Consider the following 19,461-nt stretch of genomic DNA (forward strand, 5'->3'; position numbering starts at 1 on the left):
TCCCACGACATTTCATTATTATAAAGATTTTCATTCTTTTAAGAAATATATCTACAAAAGCCTGAGACATATCAACTTCTCCGGGGTTGCATGAGATGCCAGATTAAGGTTGTCGGTGTTGTATTAATTATGTTGTATAAATTTGATATAAAATTGGTAAACCTCCAGATTTTCCAATATGGTAAGGGTTCCCTATATTATAAAGGAAGAGAAATTTTCAGTAAATATGGAACAGATAGTATGAAAAAATATACTAATGTCAGAATTAATGGAACTATATAGAAAATTTTAGCTCCTATAACAAAGGTATACACCCTTTTTATTATAAGTCAAAATTATTTTAAAATATTATTTTTTATAACTACCTTTTATATTTTATAGTAAAATAAGTATTTTATGGTATATACGACCATTGAGGCATGAAATAAGACATGAAATATGCTATTCATGTTTTTCCTCTCTTTTAGACAGCTGGACATACCTATCTTTAAGGGATTGCCGTTACTGTATTCACGAATACATGGCATGAATATATGTGAATACATACGCGTACAAATGTATTCATGAATACAGCAACGCGAATACATGTGAACACATGCGCGTACAACTGGATTGCCCTGATTTTAGGTGCTTTTTACTGCTGTATTCATGAATACATAGTGCGAATACATGTGAATACATACGCGTACAGCTGGACTGCCCTGATTTTAGGCGCTTTTTGCTGTTGTATTCATGAATACAGTAGCGCGAATACATATGAATACACTACCGTAACTACTGAAAAGTAGCTATAGGAAGTAATTATATATATGGGTAGCTGTAAGAAGTTAATAGCCACTAAACAATATTGGTTTCTGAAAATTCTCAACTATATATTAATGGAGTGGTGGAAAGCTTGAGTAATTAGTGATAATAATCTCTATAATTCTTTCTCTAAACACACCTATATTTATATATTAATGGAGTGGTGGCACCTTCTACACGCAAATGGTAATGATTTAAGATTTGAAGGAGAAAACCTATTAGACGTTGAAAATGTGGAGAAGGCGTTGCCCATTTGACCAACATACTCCATTGAGACAAAATTCAAACCCCATTCTTACCCGTTGAATACCATGAGAAAAAAGAATGATTTTAAGGTTGATGTCTGCAGCCACCGAACAATCAATATTTTTAAAATATTGGTAGCTAAATTGTCAAAGATTTTGTGGGAGTGGTTGGATGGGGATCATTATACGTATGATTACTACATTATTTTCTAAGTTACTTTAATATTTTCACCATTAGAAGGTAGAGTTTAGCTTTATATACTAACAACATAAAAAAAATTATATTACCAAGTCACCTAAAAATAATTATATATAATCAATCAAAATAAGTGAAAATAGTTCCTTTTTTTTTAAAATAAAGAATATAATATGCGTACTAAAGTATACTGATAATATAAATTTTTGATATAATTATCAGAGTTTATAGAAGGGGGTCTTGGAGCAATAGAAAATTGTCTCTGTGTAACATATCGGTCATCGATTCGAGCCATGGAATCCGTCATTGAACTATTAATGTTTATGAGTTGTAGGGTGTGACCTTATAGCTGCCTACATCACACTCTCTAGGGGTGCGGCCTTTCTCCGAACCCTTCATAAATGCGGAATACTTCATGCACCGTGCCCATTTGCCCTATCAGTGTTTATAAGTTGAAGATGCGGAAGATAGAATTCTTCAACGAGAATTTTGATAGGTATTTTCATGACTTGCCATGCCTTTTGTTGGGTAAGATTTTGTGATTTCATTTGTTCCACCAGCTTTGAATTAAAATTTGTTGCCCTGCAACAACCTCAATAAAAGTCAAAGAACTTAGCATGCAAACATATTGCAGTCATTGATTTTCAGAAAATTCTATATCTGGTGACTCAAATATAAGTATTACAAAGGGAAAATAGAAGTTGGACTAAGAAGACTTTTAGGTGATTTCACATGACAAATTAAAATACATGCCTTGTGGATGAAGGAATTTGTTGAATGTGTTTGGTCTTTATCTTTTAATTTGCTTTTTTGCAATAGTCATCGAAGTGATAGCTTTGTATTTCTTGTCATGATATAGCTTTTTCACTTTCCTTTTTCTTCTTTACTTTTTGAATAAATGGGAATGAACTCAAAACCCAATTGCACTTCAAGGATAAGTCAACTTCTTATGGTGCACTAATTTTATAATTAGAAAAAGATAAGGATTGGATGCTTCTTGGAAGGAGCAAATAGATAAAGGAAAATAGCTACCGCGCCAAGAGAGTTGGACCACAGAAAGGGAAGAGAATAGAGTAATTCTCTAGAAAAGATAAGCAATCGAAAGTGTTAGGAGGGTGCTTATAAGCTGTTAAATTAATTTATAAACATCATTTAGTATGTTTATGTGTTTAATAAACACTTAAAAAGAGTTTATAAGTCATGTTCTTATAAATCAAATTCGATCAAAAGTTACTTTTCAGCTTATAACACTTTTACTTTGACCAATATTTTTACTATTTTATCCTCAAACACTTTATTCTTATTCTCAAAATACTTTTACAATTATGACAAATGTTTTTGTTAGAGTTGTTAATTGGATCAATGATTAAATCATTTTTCTGTACTTATATATGACATCAAATAATTTGCCATTTTCAGTTTGGGATTTTCGTTTGGGCAAGTGAGGTTCTATGACATCTTATACTCTTATTAACTTTTAATACACTAAACCATCTTCTATGTGGTTCAGTGATAAGAGTGCAGTGTGACATGTGTACTCTGCCACAAAAAAAGACTTGTTTTTACGTGTAGAAAGATGGAGGAACAAACACATTATTAGATGAGTGCCGAATTATACATCGCCCAAATTTTGAAGTTTTCAAGATTATAAGAAAAATAGCTAAAATGTTGAGAAGATTGGTTGCTATTTTGATGTTGTAACAATTCATTTGGTTTTGGAAAACATGAGTAAAGACTCTAGTGGATTGTGGCAAAATCATGTCACCAATCTGACATCATTTATTCATTTTCTAGCTCATGTTATAAAAAGATACCACTAGAATATGTACATGAATCTATATCTATTTGTATTATATTAAAAGCACGAAAACCCTTAAAAAAATATCGTTCGCCTTTTTTATCCTTTAAAACTAGAGTTCAGAGTAGACAAAATAGTCTTTCAATTATATTCCTAATATTTAAGAGTATTTATTTAATTATCTCCCTAATATTTAGGAATAGACATTTAATTATTTCCCTTGTTATATTTAGGAATAATCATTTATTATTTTCCTAATATTTAGAGCTTCAAAATTAATTAAAATTTTAAATATTAAATCACTCCTTATTCGAATTATATACAAACTTCTATATCGAAGAATTTTAAAAAAAGAAAGACTTTAGCTATATAAATTCTTTCCTTTTAAAATTTATTTCTTCTAACACCAAAGATTTAAGCAATAACTCTAAGCTAAGTATTAAAAACGATTTGACTTAAATATTCTCTTACCAAATATTAGGAAGTTTGATCCTAGATGTCGTATCAATTTAAAATCTAAGAACGAAAATAAATTAAAAATAAATTCAATTTAAGGAATTTATTTAATGACAAGTAAAAGAAGGGCGGACAATACTTTAGAATGAAAAGGAACGATTCTTCTTAACATAATATTTTTCTATTATATTTTGATTAAATTAAGTAATATGATATCTTATTTATTAAATGCAAACTGAAAATATATTAATCTTAATTTCGTAATGATTATACAAAGTTAAACCAAGATATTATCATAGTTTAAAAGCAGTGAATAATAATATATTTTTCAATTATTTTCTTACTTTCATATTAAATTAAAATTAAGAAATACAATTTATGAGGAACAACTTGGGTCATTACTTATTTTCCTAATTAAAATATAAGAATAATTGAGGCCATTACTTATTTTCTTAATATTAAGAACTTTTAAATTCATAAAAATTTATTTATTACATTTTTTCTCACTTGGCTATATTAAAAATACGAAGGTCAATAGCGAAATATCGCTCGCCTTTTTTTACCCTTTTAAAATAGAGTTCACACTAGACGATATAGTCACTTGATTATTCTTGTAGCTAATATTTAGGAATTTCAAATTAAATAAGATTTATTACTTATTATACCTTATCTTATTTAGGCCAATACCTTTTCTTTATTACGAATATTTAATAGTTTGAATTAAGTAAGAGGTCCTTATATTTATTACTTTAAAATTATTAAAGTTTTATATTATATGCATTTAATTAAAGTATAATTAAATAACACCAAATATTTATATATTTTTCCTTATATATGAATTTTATACAATATATTTTTTATCTCAAAATTGTATAATTATTGCTAAATTTTAGGTGAACAATTATGATATAAAAAAATAAAATAAGGAAAGAGGAAGTAGTTTGCTTTGTTCTTTATTCAAATCATTATTTAACCTATAAATGCTATGAGTATTCTATGTGAGATTGGTCCATTAGCTATTAATTTTATTCTCCGATCAATAATTTACTTAGATATAAATATTAATATAGATTTTAAAACATTATTAGGGGCAGGTGTGGCATCTTTGGAGGACAAGTTGCGGGAATCAAGGCTTAGGTGAGAAGGTGTGAGAGGTTGTTCATGGCGGGTCTGAGGAAAGGAAGGGGTAGGCCTAAGAAGTATTGGAAAGAGGTAATTAGGCAGGACATGTCATTACTTCAGCTTACCGAGGACATGACCCACGATAGGAAGGTGTGGAGGTCGAGAATTAGGGTTGTAGGTTGACAGGTAGTAGTGTGTTCCTCCTAGGCCATTCAATAGTACTAGGACTATTTTTATAATTTTTTATTTACGGTTCTTTATTACGCATGTTGCGGCACTCGCACACGTTACTATGTTACATTGTTGCTAACATTCTTTGTTACTTGGTGCTTTATTTTTATTGTTTCTTGAGCCGAAGATCTATCGGAAACAACCTCTCTATCTCTATGAGGTAGGGGTAAGGTTTGCTTACACACTACCCTTTTCAAACCCCATTTATGGGATTAAACTGGGTTTGTTGTTGTTGTTGTATTAGAAAAAATAATTACGAAAATATTTTATAATAGCAAGAGAAAGAGAGAGAAAAGTGATTGACAAAAGTCATTTACTAACGTTACGACAAACATAAAGTGCACAAGTTTGATTTTTTATCATTTGACACAAGAATTTGTGGATAAAACTATAGTTATAATTAAACGCTTATTTTATTCTATGAGATAATATTAATAAATTAAATCCTCAAACAATAAATTATTTTCATCAGTGATTACAAAATATAATCAAGTATTTGAATTGACCTTTTTTTCCCTGGATTTGAATTAACCAACTAGAAAAATAATTCAATTTTATTCCTTTCCAAATTCATTATATAAATAAAACTATTTTTCAAGTTAACAAAAATCTCTGAGTACATAAATTATTTTTCAGAAAAGGACTATCGGCGATAAAAGAAATCAGAATATAAAATAAAATAGAATTAAATTATTTAACTACAAACTTAAAGAAATAAGGATGAAATTAGTAGAAGCCAAAATATATTCATAAAGAGATTTCAGGTGAGATACAATTTAACATATTTGTAAATTATATTATAAAATATGTATAATTACAAAATAATAAGATTTAACTAAATTCATCATATATGCATAGTCAGAAGATATTTAATACAATTACTATGAGAAAAATAATTTTATCCATTAAACAAATATTGCATTTTATTTTAACGTCAATGTACATATTTTTAATTGATAGACACTATACACACATGCAACACATGTATACTAAAACTAGTATATATGAAACGTATAGATCAACTACCATATAATTGGAGCGATGCTCCAAAACTACACTGTTAAATTTCAATTTAATCATATCAGATCCTGTGTTGAAAGAGTGGCCAAGAAATAAAGCTTGAAATATCAGAAACAAGAGAGAAGGTAAACTAGAAGATTTTGAAAAATAAACATACAAACGACGACACAGTAGTTGCATCAGTCTTGAAGGAACGTAAAAAATTACTCGCATCAAATATTTACACTAGATTAATAAATGAATGACACGTATTTGCACATGTAATTTTTGCACTTAACAATGCATGATTATATTTCCACTTCGAACCCTAATAATTTGGAGGAAATCAGTTAAAGAGGACTTCTACAAGTCCATGACCCCGGATTTGTTTTTGAACGTTTTTTTTTTTTTTTTTTTTAATTTTTCTAGTTGCCATGAATAAGAAAATTTCAACTTATCTTAGTTGTCAATGGGTAAGGACTAAATGGAAAATAAGAGAAATAGAAACACTTCAAAATAAAATCTCTTACACCAAAAAAGAAACATCCTTTACTCTGAAGACCGATGCTCCTTCATCTTCTTCTTTTTTCCTTCTTGACCCTGCAGCAGTATCCTGCAATCAATTGACTGAGTCTTTTTCCTTACTTTTCTTTTAAAGGAAAAAACAAGTCTTGTTTTGGAAAAACAAACATCACTAACGTTTGGTTTAATTTGTTCTTGTTTAGTTTTTCTTTTTTGCTTAAATCTGAAAAACCATTTTCATAAATCACGACTATAAGTTTGGTTGATAGATTATAACTTTAAAGAGTAATATCGAAGTTACAGAATCGCACGAACCGAAACAGAAAAGTAAAAAATCGAAGCATACCGCATTTATTTCAGTGTAATATTGGTACAACATACTATTTAGAATAGTAAACCGAACCAAAACCGATTCGATGAACACTCCTAAAATTAACATTACCAAGCCTGCTAGTTCTATGTGCGCTAATTGCACCAGAATCCTCCGTTTGGGCACAACGTTAACAACATCCAACCTGAGCGCTCCGCGAAGGCCTTGAGGGCGGATAGAAGACGACATATGAAAGCTCCAGCAGGGTGCAGATGAGAGTGCCTACGGACCATTAAGTTAGTGAATCTTGAATGGTTTAGTTTCCTGAAGCTGGATCATTTTTGTATTGTTGTTCTACCATTGGAGGTAGGAGAAGAGCAAGCCTGGTTTTGTATCTTGCAATTCGACGAAGTCTTTCTTCCCTTAATCTGCAGATTTCCAAGCACAACCAATCATATAGTCACCGATAAAGTCTACATCCAATTTCCAGCTAATCACATTTAATCCATATACCCTTCCCCACCCTGGAGACAAAGGAAAGGAAGAGAGACGGGAAACAAGTGCTAGAAGAATGGTAGAAGAATGGCTGCAAAATATAGTGAACTACTGGCTATAGATCTATCACAGTTCATGATCTGCTTCATCAGATCAATGTCCAGCCAGAAAGTCAAGACCAGGTCAATTTGTCAGCTAAATCTCCTAATTTCTGAACCGCGGATAGGTCATTATCGGAAATAATGGAAATGGCCGATAACCTGCCACTCTCAAATTTTGTGCACCAGAGGAATCCGAATGCATGTTTCTTTACTTAAAACTCTTTCTTCAAGTGTCTAATTTTGTTTGCATCTCTGAGCGCCGAAAGGGGCAGAGCAGGTTAATTACATGATTTATGAAGGACAACTACTTTTTCTCTTTCTTATTCAGATAAAGTGACAAAAATTTCCTTTCATTTATCAAAGGGCTAATAGTAACATTGGGATTTTGGGTAAAGAAAAATGCAAACATCGCTAACCTACTATACTTCATGATATATATATGTCTGTGTGTGTGTGTGTACGTGCGCATTCTTTCCCTTGCTGAACCAAATTACCGACTTCTTCTCTAATCTTAACAAATACCAAATGCCGAAGTTGAAGCTAATCAACAAAGGAAAAAGTAGATTTCATAATATGTGACCTTCCCACCTCTTTGGGGCACCACAGAGAAAGGGTCAGAAGCAGCTCAATCCACAAGGTAACAGTTACATCCTTAATTTCGAAAAGACAAAAGACCACAAATGTTTCTTACCGTGATCTAATCCTTTTAGCACGCTTGACATGTCTTTGCAAAAGTTCTTTTGGAGATAAATGCTCGACAGACCCCCCATCCTGCAGGTAGACAAAAGCAGAATCATTTGTTCCATTCTATACCGAACGCCAATTGCCATCTCAACTACCCAACCACATCAAACAACTAGGTGCAACTATGCATGCTGCTATGCAATCAGACATGAGAATCCTTACACATAATGAGCTGACTAGAAATGAAAAACCATGAAATTGCAACATGGCTTTAGCAGCACCCAGAGACAGATTAAAAGAGATAAACACGCCTCTGCGGACATGCTGCTAGTAGGTCAACCTTCGAAAAGATTTTGTATGTTATAAAACTCAGGATCCAGTGCACACAATTGAGCTTGCTTAACCTTTGAAAAAATATTTTGGAGATACAAACAAATTGAATATGGAGCTACTAGCTAGTATAGAACAAAGTAGAACTGCTGAAGCCTTGAAAACTTCCGAGTGTGGAGATACAAATAAACAGAATGTTGGATATAGCCTCTTGAGATCCAACATACTCCTTTGTTTCCTAAATGATGATTGAACTGCTCATATTTAAAGGGTACGTTCAATGCCTTTGATGAAAAAAAAAAACTCTTATAACACGCACCACGAGTAATCCACCGGACAGCCTACTCAGACATGGCCTCACACCAAGTACTGCAGCTGGGAATACATACCAAGAATCTCCAGGCTGTTACTCCCATGCCTCAAAACACTAGGCCATCCCTTAGGACATGCTTTTGATGAAAGTTAACATACAATTGACTTGTCTTTCAAAAGGAACTCGGGAACTAAACATTACCATATTTTCAAAACTTGGGCACTTAAACAAATAGTACAAAATCCTGGAACAGCACGATTGCATAGCACAAATCATTGATCTTATCTGGACAGCAATAACTGCCTGGCAGATGTAATGCTCAGCAAGGAGTAAACATGGTCAGTCAGGGAGGTTTTGGCACATAAACATTAACTGAGATCCATCTTCATTTGCTACTAAAAATCAACAGCCCAGACACCTTAGAAACCAGTTATCTCAGATACACCAATCATAAGTATTTGAGTTGGTTTTTCTGTTTATTAAGTGGCTGGAAAACACATCTATTTTTGCTTTCTTGCGTCAATAACCAACTATTAATATAAACAAAATTAGTGTCAAGAAGAGCCGTTACCACAAAACTAAGAAAATAGTAGAGGAAAGATAAAAAGTAGCAAACAAGTGGAATACCATATACAAGTGATTCAAGAAAAGTTAAAATAAGACTACGACCTTACCTGAAATATGACAATTGTAATAAATAAATAAAAGATAGCAAAGGAACAGAACAGAACACCAGAAAGAAGTGTGATTCCACAAAGGATAAAGAAGACTGCATTAGTTCGAAATAACATCTACCAAAATGAGATAATAAAGATTAGAGGCAGCACCATAAAATGACAGCGGGAGTCACCAATCTTTATACTCCCACTTCTAGAGTTTGAACCAATCGCAGGAGGATCATTTACTGGAGAATAGTTTCATATCTTTCCAAAAACTGATTGAAGGAAAGCAATGAGGGTAACAAATAACAAGAAAGATTTGGATGGGAGTGAATTGATAGGAAAATGGACGACTAAATGGAAAAATTGAAAAAGGAACATACAAAATTAGAAAATACCAGAGCATGTCATGCAGTGAAGTGAGGCATACCAAATGCAACCTGCTAGCATGTTGCTGATTCAGGGCTTCTACATATGAGGACCCTGGCTATGATATATATTCTAGGTGACATTCTCTATAATTCGGGGACCTAGACCATCCATCCCCCCCCCCCCCCAAAAAAAAAAAAGGGAATCTAAAAATAAAGTAATAAAAATGTCGCCCTGATTTCATTTAACACATCCTTAAACCATGATTTACTATTAAATTTGAGTTAGATACTTCACGTCCCCAATGCAAACAACAATGGCTGAATTATTACCAGGCATCTTTATCATTTTGGTACAGGAATCATATTCAAAATTCACTCCCCAAGTAGATAAACTCAAGTTCGCACCTCTTCCTCTTCTTTATCTCCTTCCTTTTTCACAGGAGACTCGGCATCTTGTGGAGCTAGGGGCAAAGGTCTAGGAAGAGACCTAACACCATCCATGTATTGCGACTGCCAAGGAAAGGTAAAGCAAATAAACATAAAAATGAACAAATGTCATCTAAAACTACAATGTTTTTATTGCAAAAATTCAAACACCACATCAAGAAACTCATTCAAAACTATAGTTGCATCATTTTTGCCAAGAAAATTAATTTAATAATACACAAATGAAGATGAGAGAAGAATCAGAGCTAGAGTAGCAAGAGACAATCATGATCCGATACTGATTTCAAACTTTCAATTTCACCAAACGTCCTCCTCTATCTCTACAATTCATGAGCCTATCTTTTCCTCAAAAATTATTAAAGAAAAAAATTAAAAGAGAAAGGAAAAGGAGCAAAAACGACTATTAGCCCTAGTTAGGAAATTGAATGAATTTTTGGTCAGACTCGTGTGATGCTGACATCAATGAGGAATAATTACCCACCTCTTTAAAAAAAAGAACCTGAATGACTTTTGAACTACTAGGATCAGTATGAGTATTGAAGAGAAGTGAGAGCACCACGATCAGAACTGGTACACATCTTTAGCGTATTGTAATTTCAACTTTAAAAAATTAATATCATCTATGGACTATCTGAAAAGCAGTAAGTTACAATCATTCAAATCTAAACAAAACAGAATTACAGGTGGCACATATGTCTGGGATTGACTATTGCGAGTGTGCTTAAAGAACAAGCAAAGTAATAAGCATATGTGGAACTGAACAAGGCTGTAAAAGGGTTGCACTTATCATTTTCACTTGCTAGTTCTATATGCATCTATTTAACAAATGCCACCTAATAACCCACCCAGTCAGTGGAACTGAACATTTATGAGTCGCGACAATTTTATACCAACAACAGTTAACATAGGTCAAAAACCTCAGAAATGCAGTGACTGATAAAGATAGTTCATAATGCCAGAGTGTAATAACTAAAGGTTGAGAAAGATGATTGGAGCTTCTGGAACCATGAAACTATACTGAATGAAGCCCACTATCGCAGATTAATAAGTTGAAAAGAAGGCATACATCATTCTTCTCTTTTTTCAAGACCAACCTTAAGGAAAAACTTTGTATCTTTATGCAAGACTGTACTGATCAAAAACAAGAGAGACATGCTTATAAATGCAAATAATGCTACAGAAACAGATCAAATTTTTAAAAGCCGAAGCTGCATTTCTAGAGGACATGGTTCACAATTGTTATTCACCAACTCAAGTTGCATCTAAAAAGGTCATGTTAGTTGCACAAAGGACAAGCAGCTAGTTCGTTTGTATATTAACTGAGCTTCTACAAGCCAGAAGCCTTAAGTCACTCAAGATACTGTGGAAAAGAACTAATATTTCAAAGAGAAGGCACTTGTGACTTGTGCAATGCATAACAATTCTTTTTGAGCAAACCTGAGTTTCATCGGGAAGACCATTCCTCAACCATGAACGAGAAAGGGCATAGAGAGAAGCATTATCAGATATTCTGACCTACATCAGAAATTAAAGTATCCATCATGCAGTAAAAACATGTTTATATCAGGCATGGTATGTAAATAAAGCGCCTACACCAAATCATAGAATTGCATAATGTCTTCAAGATTCACAGACGTCTTATCTGTGCTGTTCTTTTTTGTTTTTCTTTAAATTTTGGTGGGAGTAATTACCCTCATGTTAGCTCCTTCAAGCCAAAAACAACATCAGCTGATATAGAACCTTTCTTTTTGAAACAGCTTTAAGCTATATGCAATACTGCAGATGAGAGGTGAATTCCAGGCAACATGCACAGCAGTAGCTACTGAGCAAACAAAAGGGAAGCGGGGTCACTTGAAATATACACTTAAGATGTTGTATAAATGAACCTTTTCGTAGAACGCACGTCTTTCACAGTACTACTAGACAGCAAACCCATTTCGTCTTTTCGTTAATCTATAGTTAAGCAGTGAATTCTACAATGAGGCTCATACTAAACCACAAAGACCCCCAGTGCGCCGAAGAACTAAGCAAAACAGCCTCACAGATCGAACGATCAACAACAGATATGAGATTGGGTAAAACTCATAAGAGAACCTTGGTGTTCTGTCAAGTCAAGTAGGTAGTTACCTTTTTTAGTTGCAATTAAATTGTATATAATTCATCTCAAGGCAGCAGCAACTTAATATAGAAAGGACACGCGCTCTAGGTTATCCAATTAAAACTGTAAGAATGCCATCTCCAGACATAAGTAAAATTTTCATCTCATCAGTAATGGGCTGTAAATCAAGTAAATAGATGCATAATGCCACATTGCATCTCTAGCCATAGACAAGACTACCACATAAAACAAAAATAGGAAAAATCACTGAAATAAATGAGAGAAATTTAAAATTGCAGAGACACATTTCTGCATGAAAAAAGTCTCTTATAATTGCATTTTAAAACGTTACATATCACAAAAAGATTATCAAGTTTTAGAAGTTCATTAGAGGGAAAGAACCAACACCATAAATCAATTAAGAACCTGCAATCCCAAACTAGTTGGCGTTGGCTACCAAATACCATAAATGCTTAGAGATAATCCATTCAGTACCTAATCCCCAATACTAACTTCTTTTTTCAATAACCGTGGTATCCGGGCCAGCTTGCACGCACCTTGACTAATTTCATGAAGTACCTACTATCTCCCATCAGCACAGGCACCGGATAACTCTATCCACCAAGGCTCGGATAGATAAGAAGAAATCACATAGTGTTTTTGCCACCGCTGGAATTTGAACCTGAGACTTCATGGTTCTCAACCTACTTCATTGACCACTAGGTCACACTCTTGAGGCTGATCCCCAATACTAACATTATTCACAACTAAATTGTATTTGGTTGCACCTCCGTTGGATTATAAAGAAGTGTGATGAGTGAAAGGATGCCAAAACAATGTCATTATTGAGGGCCTTTTCCATAACATTTTTGGAAGCTAGACATAGCATTATATAGTATGTGGTGCGACTCTCCATAAATGTTACCGCATCCTCGCGGATCCTCCAATAATGCACTACATTGGAGGATCAGACACACATCGGCGAAATATTTGGAAAATTCGAGCAAAATAGTTATATTCACAACTGAATGAAAGAGAAGTGATAAAATAGTCGCCAAATAGTCAAATTCTAACATTTTTTTTTCCTTTCAACTTATTTTTTAGGATGGGAAATAATTTTAATGGCTTCCATCTGTCAAAAATCCAAGGGTGTGGCCTAGTAGTTAATGAAGTGGGTGGAGAACCATGAGATCTCAAGTTCAAATTCAAGCGGAGGCAAAAAATACTAGGTGATATCTTCTCATTTGTCCAAGCCTGGTGGCAGAGTTACCGGTACTTGTGCTAGTGGGAGGTAGCAAATGCCCGGTGGAATAGTCAAGGTACGCGCAAGTTGGCCCGGATATCACCGTCATCGAAAAAAATGAGGGTCATGTCAAACATCAACAACAACAAACACTGCAAGTAATTTCATAAATCAAACTAAACAACAAGATAGACACTTACCTTTCTGTCTCTGACTATAGCAAAGGTGTCATCCTTACTTCTGTCCCTACCGTTCGCAAAATATAGAGCTCTAAAAATTGCCATATCAAACATATAAGGAAAACAAGATGAAGCAAAACCAACATTACCTCCCCTCTCTGAAGCCATTACAATCTGAAATGGAAGGTTGAGTAGGAGCAATCTGGATGCAGAAATATAATAGTAAACAGGATTAGAAGACAACAGAAGGTGACAAAATTGTGAGAAAAAGCTAAAATAGATCTACGGAACACATTAACAGAATATCTTTCATTTAAAATTTCAAAACTGCATTACTGAGATACGTCATTCAGTTTAATCTGTAGGTGAGTACTGCCACAAAGCAGTGAAAAGAAGCCGCGGGCAGAGAGAGGGCTTGCTTTTCTTCTCAAAACTTGTGAACCAAAAACGGGACCCAGTCCCAAGGTGTAAACTCGTATCCCCTTTCTTTATCTCCTCTTCTTTCTCTTAATTATGAATTGAGCCTCAAATTGTTTTTTTCTCGGTCAATTTGAAATTCCTTTTTTTTCTTCATCCTACATCTTTCTAAAACTCGAAAACACATGTAGTTGTATCTAAAGAAGTTTGGCCATCGATAAAATATTAAAGTTTCCCCATATAAAAGTCACAGCAAATCTTTTACAGCTTTAGTCTTATCTCCAAAAGACAAACCCAACACCAAAACAATCCCAAAACCAACTCTTCCATATTCAGATCTAGACACTCAAAATTACTTTACAGCCAAAAAAGAGAAATATTTTGATCTCTAAAAAGGAAACAAAAACCAAAAAGTTCTCAAATCAAAATACCACCTAAGGTAGGAAGCATGCTATTCTTCCGATCCAATGCAAAGGGCGGTCGACTTGACAAAATTAATTTTAAGAAAATCTCAAGCCATTTGCAAACTTGATGCCCAAATCATTTTGTAGAAGTCAAATTATATTGTCCATTGATGCCATCATGAAGTTTGGTTAGTACAGCGATGGATGCTACAAATCCAACTGTTTATATCAGCACTTTTTTTTATAAGGTAAATTGTATTAATCAAAAGGGAGAAAAAACTCCCGCATACAAGAAGTATACCAAAAAGTAGAGAATTTACATCAGAACATGATTCTCTACAAAAGACGCCCAATCTTCTACACAAGTATGGACTATATGTGTGCACCAAAAAGCGATCAAAGATAAAAGACTATTTTTAAGGTGTGAAAACGGAGACTCAATCCCCTCAAAAACTCTCCTATTTCTCTCCCCATACTATCCACATGAGAGCTAACGGGGCGAACTTCCACGCTTTTTGCTTGCTTCTTCTACGGAAACCGGCCCAACTATATAGCATTTCCTTTACAGTGTTTGGCATCACCCATTGAACACCAAAGAGATTCAGGATTGCCCTCCACAAACCCCAGGACACGGGGCAATGCAGCAGAAGATGATCAACTTCTTCTCCTGAGCCTTTACACATGTAGCACCAACTAACAAGTGTAATTCCTCTCTTTCGCAGATTTTCAGCTGTCAAGATCACTCCCCTCGCTGCTAGCCATGCAAAAAAGCACACCTTCGTGGGCGCCTTAGGAATCCAGATCGATGAGTATGGAAAAGTAGTCTCCTCTCTCACCAACATACTCTGGTAAAAGGACTTTACGGTGAACAAACCATCGTCACGCAACCCCCATCTCCAAGAATCACAAGATGGATGGGGCATGTCTTGCCCGTATAGCAGTGCCAACAAATTTTGGAGCTCCGAAATCTCCCAATCTTGCATGTTCCTTCTAAAAGAGAGGTCTCATACTACCCCTTCATGCTCCTTGCGAATCTGTTGGACCATTAATTCCTTCTGGTTTGAAACTCTGAAGACGTGGGGGAAAGAGACCCTCAGAGTATCCACTCCACACTACCTGTGATTCCAAAAGTTGATTCTCCTTTCATCTCTCACCCTGTAAGTGATGTTGCCATAGAAAGCTTCCCAGTTCTTCATGATATTCCTCCACATGCCACACTCGAACGGTGCTGTGATTGCCTTGGTCCCCCAACCCCCTCCCGTGGAATCATACATTTCTACTATGACCTCCCTCCATAGAGCATGCTCTTCTACCCCGAATCTCCACATCCACTTCCCCAACAAAGCTCTGTTGAATACCCTAAGATCTTTTACTCCAAATCCACCCCACTTCTTTGGGGAAGTGACTGTCTGCCAATTCACTAGATGAAACTTTCTAGTTCCATCCACCGCATCCCAAAGAAAAATCCTTTGAAACCGCTCCAGTTTTTCTGTGATGCTCGCAGAAGCTTGCAACAGGGACAAGTAATAGGTAGGGATACTCGACAAAGTGCTTTTGATAAGCACTTCCTTACCGCCTTTTGACAAGTACCGTTTCTGCCAGCCTGCTAATTTTTTTTCAACCCTAATGACTGGATTCCAAACCGTAGTATCCTTATGCGAAGCGCCCAATGGTAGACCCAGGTAAGTAGTGGGAAGAGAGCCCAACTTGCATCCGAGAACATGAGACAAAGCATCAATGTTAGCAACCTCACCCACCGGGAAAATCTCACACTTGCCGAGGTTGATTTTGAGTCCTGATACTATCTGAAACCACTGCAGTACCTGCTTCAGGCAGGTCAACTGATCCATATCGGCATCACAGAAAACCAGGGTGTCATCCGCAAAAAGCAAATGAGAGACTCTTCGGTCACTAAGCACCCCGATCAAAGCTGAGAATCCTCTCAAGAAGCCTCCACCCGCCGCACGATCTATTATTTTACTCAGAGCATCCATCACTAAAATGAATAGCATTGGGGATAGGGGGTCACCTTGCCTGAGACCCCTGTATATATCAGCACATATACATATATTCTCAAAACGTGTTAGCGTGTATGATAAAGCACTTCTTTCTTCCCTACGTTTTGGTTGTTGCTTACTCTTCTTTTTCTTCGTTTTTAGTCCAAAGGTATCTATATAAAGATTGATATGGCAGAGAAGATAAAATTTGACAAGACTAGTGGTTATGTATATGTTAGAGTTCGTAAGCAAAGAATTTGTGGTCGTGCTAGGTTGACACTCATGAGTACCTTTTTTGGGGGTAACCTTCACTCTTCTTATTTTGTTTTTGATTTTTCTTTTTTTTTCTGATTTTGCAAGTTCTTTGTTGTCATCAATCGTGGTCAATATCATTCATAAAAGGTCAAGCTCATACTTCCTTGATCCTAATTTACGTGATTCCAGGTATGCAAACAATTTAGATATATGGCTCATTGTTTCAAAAGAATGGAATGATAGATGAAGATGTTACTCATAGGATTAAAACCAGATGGTTGAAATGAAGAAGTGCTACCGCCTACTGGGGTGTCATGTGATAGAAGGATGCCTACATAGGTAAAAGGTAAGTTCTATAGAACGGCTATAAAACCAGCTATGTTAATATGGTAGTGAATGTTGGGCTACTAAAGTCCAACATATCCACAAGATGAGTGTTGCAGAAATGCGAATGCTAAGATGGATATGCGGTCACACAAGAATAGATAAGATTAAAAATGATCACATTCTCCCGAAGGTGCAAGTAGCACACATTGAGGATAAAATGAGAGAAAGTCACTTGAGATGATTTGGTCATATCCTGCGTCGATCTACAAATGCATTGGTCCATAGGTATGAAACTATGGTGAGGGAAGATGTTAAAAGGGACGCGATGGACCTAAAATCACATGAAAGGAAGTTGTCTCAGAAGAACTACACATTCTTGAAATCAATGCAGACTTATCTTAAGATAAGGCACAACGTAAGAAAAAGATCCAAATAGATGAGACCTACTAGTTGGGAATAGGTCTTAGACTTGTAGAGAAACTCTATTATATATTTATATATATAATCGTATTTTTTACTTTCACTTTTAATTTATTTTTGTAATGATGATGATATGAGTTGAGCTTAAAGAAATAAATGAGGATTCATATTGCCAACCCACCTTGTTTTGAGACTGAGACGTAGTTGTTGTTATTGTTGTTTCCTTTGACCTGGCATATGTAGTAAAACTATTCATGTATTCTATATAGTGGTTCAAGAAGTAAGATTAAAATTATCTTTATGAAGACGTTGAACTTTCCATAACAATAGGGTGAATCCTGTGGTAACTCTTTCATAGTAAATTAATGGCAAAGCATTGAAGGGTGCAGGTAAAAGCTTTCCTCTTAAAAGTAAAGAAAACCACTATGCTAATAGGAGATAATCTAGGTGAAGCGTTACGACATAATATTCAAATAACGAATACCGGAAATCTAATCACTTAAATAAAATCTACTGTTACTAGTAGCAAATATTTGGGGACTTCACTTCTCAACTCTTCAGTTAATCACAACTAATCTAAAGAGCTTCTGTAAGAAATTATGCCCGCTGCAGAATGGGCAAATCTTTTTAACGGATTAAGCTACATGGCAAGATAGTAATACAATGCATTTAGGAGCTCTCTTTTATGGCAGAGATCTCTCCATACCAAGAAACCGAATCACAATGGATAAAAGTCAATTATCAAGCTAATAAAAGGGAGCATAAAACAAGAATTACGAAGAAAAAAATAACCTTAGGATGCGAAGAAGAAGTGACAACTGGAAATCCATTAATCACAGCTGAATTGGCAGTAGGAGACGACCCAACAAGAGTATGTTGCAGATGGGTCGGTCTAACACCCGCACCAGCGGTCTGAACCGAACCCGGATCCATGTGATTCAGCCCAAAAAGTGGTCGAGAGCCAACAACGGACCGATTGGGGTAATTAGTAGTACTAGGTTTGGGCAAAAAACCGCGGCCGGATGAAGCGACTGGGTAGAGAAAGCTTTGAAGATGAGGTGGCGGGTCGGGATTATTAGGAGGTTTTGGTACTAATTGAGAGTAATTAGGATTGGAGGGGGGTGGTAGGCGTTGGGGTGGTTGGGTTTGGGTAGGTGGGTAGTGGGAAGATTGGAGGGAAAAAGGGTGAGGTTGAGGTTGAGGGGTGAGTGGTCTTATAGGGTTTGGGATAATTGGTCTTATGGTGCTAGTGGTTATGGTGGTTGTTGTGGTGGTTGACGGAGGATCTAGCGGTGGTGGCGGGGTAGAAAGTGCCATATGGGTGAGTGGTGTTGGCGGGAAAATTTTTTGGGTATTATTATTAGGGGTTTGAAGATTTACTAGATTTTGATTTTGAATTGGAAGTCTTTCTCACTTTGAATTTTTGCAAGTTGCAACGGTGCGAAAAAAGTGACTTCATTCCTCATTTATATACGACATCGTTTTGTGATCATATTGTGGCATTTTGCACTTCGCATCCCTTTAATTATTGTGAAAGTCATTTACCTCCTTAAAGTATTTTCTTTGGACTCTATCAATGCACCGACACTTGGCTGAAACAATATGCTGTTTTCTCCTTGAGCATTGATTCTCCCTTATGCTTTAATATCTTTAATTAAATTATTTGACATCCAAAATTTATTGAGTTGTTAATTTTAATTCACATTTGATAGGTCCACTAAGGAATTAAAGTGTTCTTCATTGAAAAGTTTTTTTATTTTCTGAACTCTAATATAATATTTTTAGTTGAGTGTGAAAGAATCTCAATTTTTCAGTCACATCCTTTGATGACATACTCTCATGCGGCGTAGATGATAAATAATTTGAATGTTTAATATTTGTGTCCATTTAGAGGGAGTACATTTCACAAGTTTTAAGACACATATGGTTAAAATAAGACAAAAATAAAAATAAGGACAAAAAAGGTTAATGCTTGAACTATCATTCAATGGGCAAGAGTTGCATTAAAAGTGAGTTGAAAACAGAAAAAAAAAGGAAC

General features: G+C 35.1%; 1 protein-coding gene across 4 annotated transcripts; it reads right to left on the reverse strand.

The window, feature by feature from the left end:
* Positions 1 to 6,613: 6,613 nt before the first annotated feature.
* LOC107819196 (uncharacterized) lies at positions 6,614 to 18,851 on the reverse strand. 4 transcript variants are annotated; one of them, XM_016645289.2, is made up of 7 exons: positions 18,216 to 18,851; positions 13,753 to 13,805; positions 13,625 to 13,664; positions 11,521 to 11,598; positions 10,042 to 10,146; positions 7,971 to 8,050; positions 6,614 to 7,111 (listed from the first exon to the last, which is right to left on the reverse strand). In XM_016645289.2, the coding sequence occupies exons 1-7, from the start codon at positions 18,738 to 18,740 to the stop codon at positions 7,000 to 7,002; spliced, it is 993 nt and encodes a 330-aa protein (XP_016500775.1). In that variant the 5' UTR covers positions 18,741 to 18,851; the 3' UTR covers positions 6,614 to 6,999. The 4 variants fall into 4 exon arrangements, with proteins under 4 accessions (XP_016500775.1, XP_016500774.1, XP_075094986.1 ...); XM_016645288.2 differs by having other exon boundaries at positions 13,625 to 13,670; XM_075238885.1 differs by lacking the exon at positions 11,521 to 11,598.
* Between the last annotated feature and the right edge of the window lie 610 nt (positions 18,852 to 19,461).

This window comes from Nicotiana tabacum, chromosome 19 (assembly GCF_000715075.1).
Source record: "Nicotiana tabacum cultivar K326 chromosome 19, ASM71507v2, whole genome shotgun sequence".
In the NCBI taxonomy this organism is placed as follows: Eukaryota; Viridiplantae; Streptophyta; class Magnoliopsida; order Solanales; family Solanaceae; genus Nicotiana; species Nicotiana tabacum.

Bases quoted from the DNA above. Each gene is read 5' to 3' on its own strand.
- LOC107819196 (XM_016645288.2), bottom strand. From the start codon at position 18,740: ATGGCACTTTCTACCCCGCCACCACCGCTAGATCCTCCGTCAACCACC. The intron at 11,599-13,624 runs GTAAGTGTCTAT...TTTCTGATGTAG, and splicing joins CTATAGTCAGAGACAGAAAG to GTCAGAATATCTGATAATGC. The intron at 10,147-11,520 runs GTTTGCTCAAAA...TTTCCTTGGCAG, and splicing joins GTCTTCCCGATGAAACTCAG to TCGCAATACATGGATGGTGT.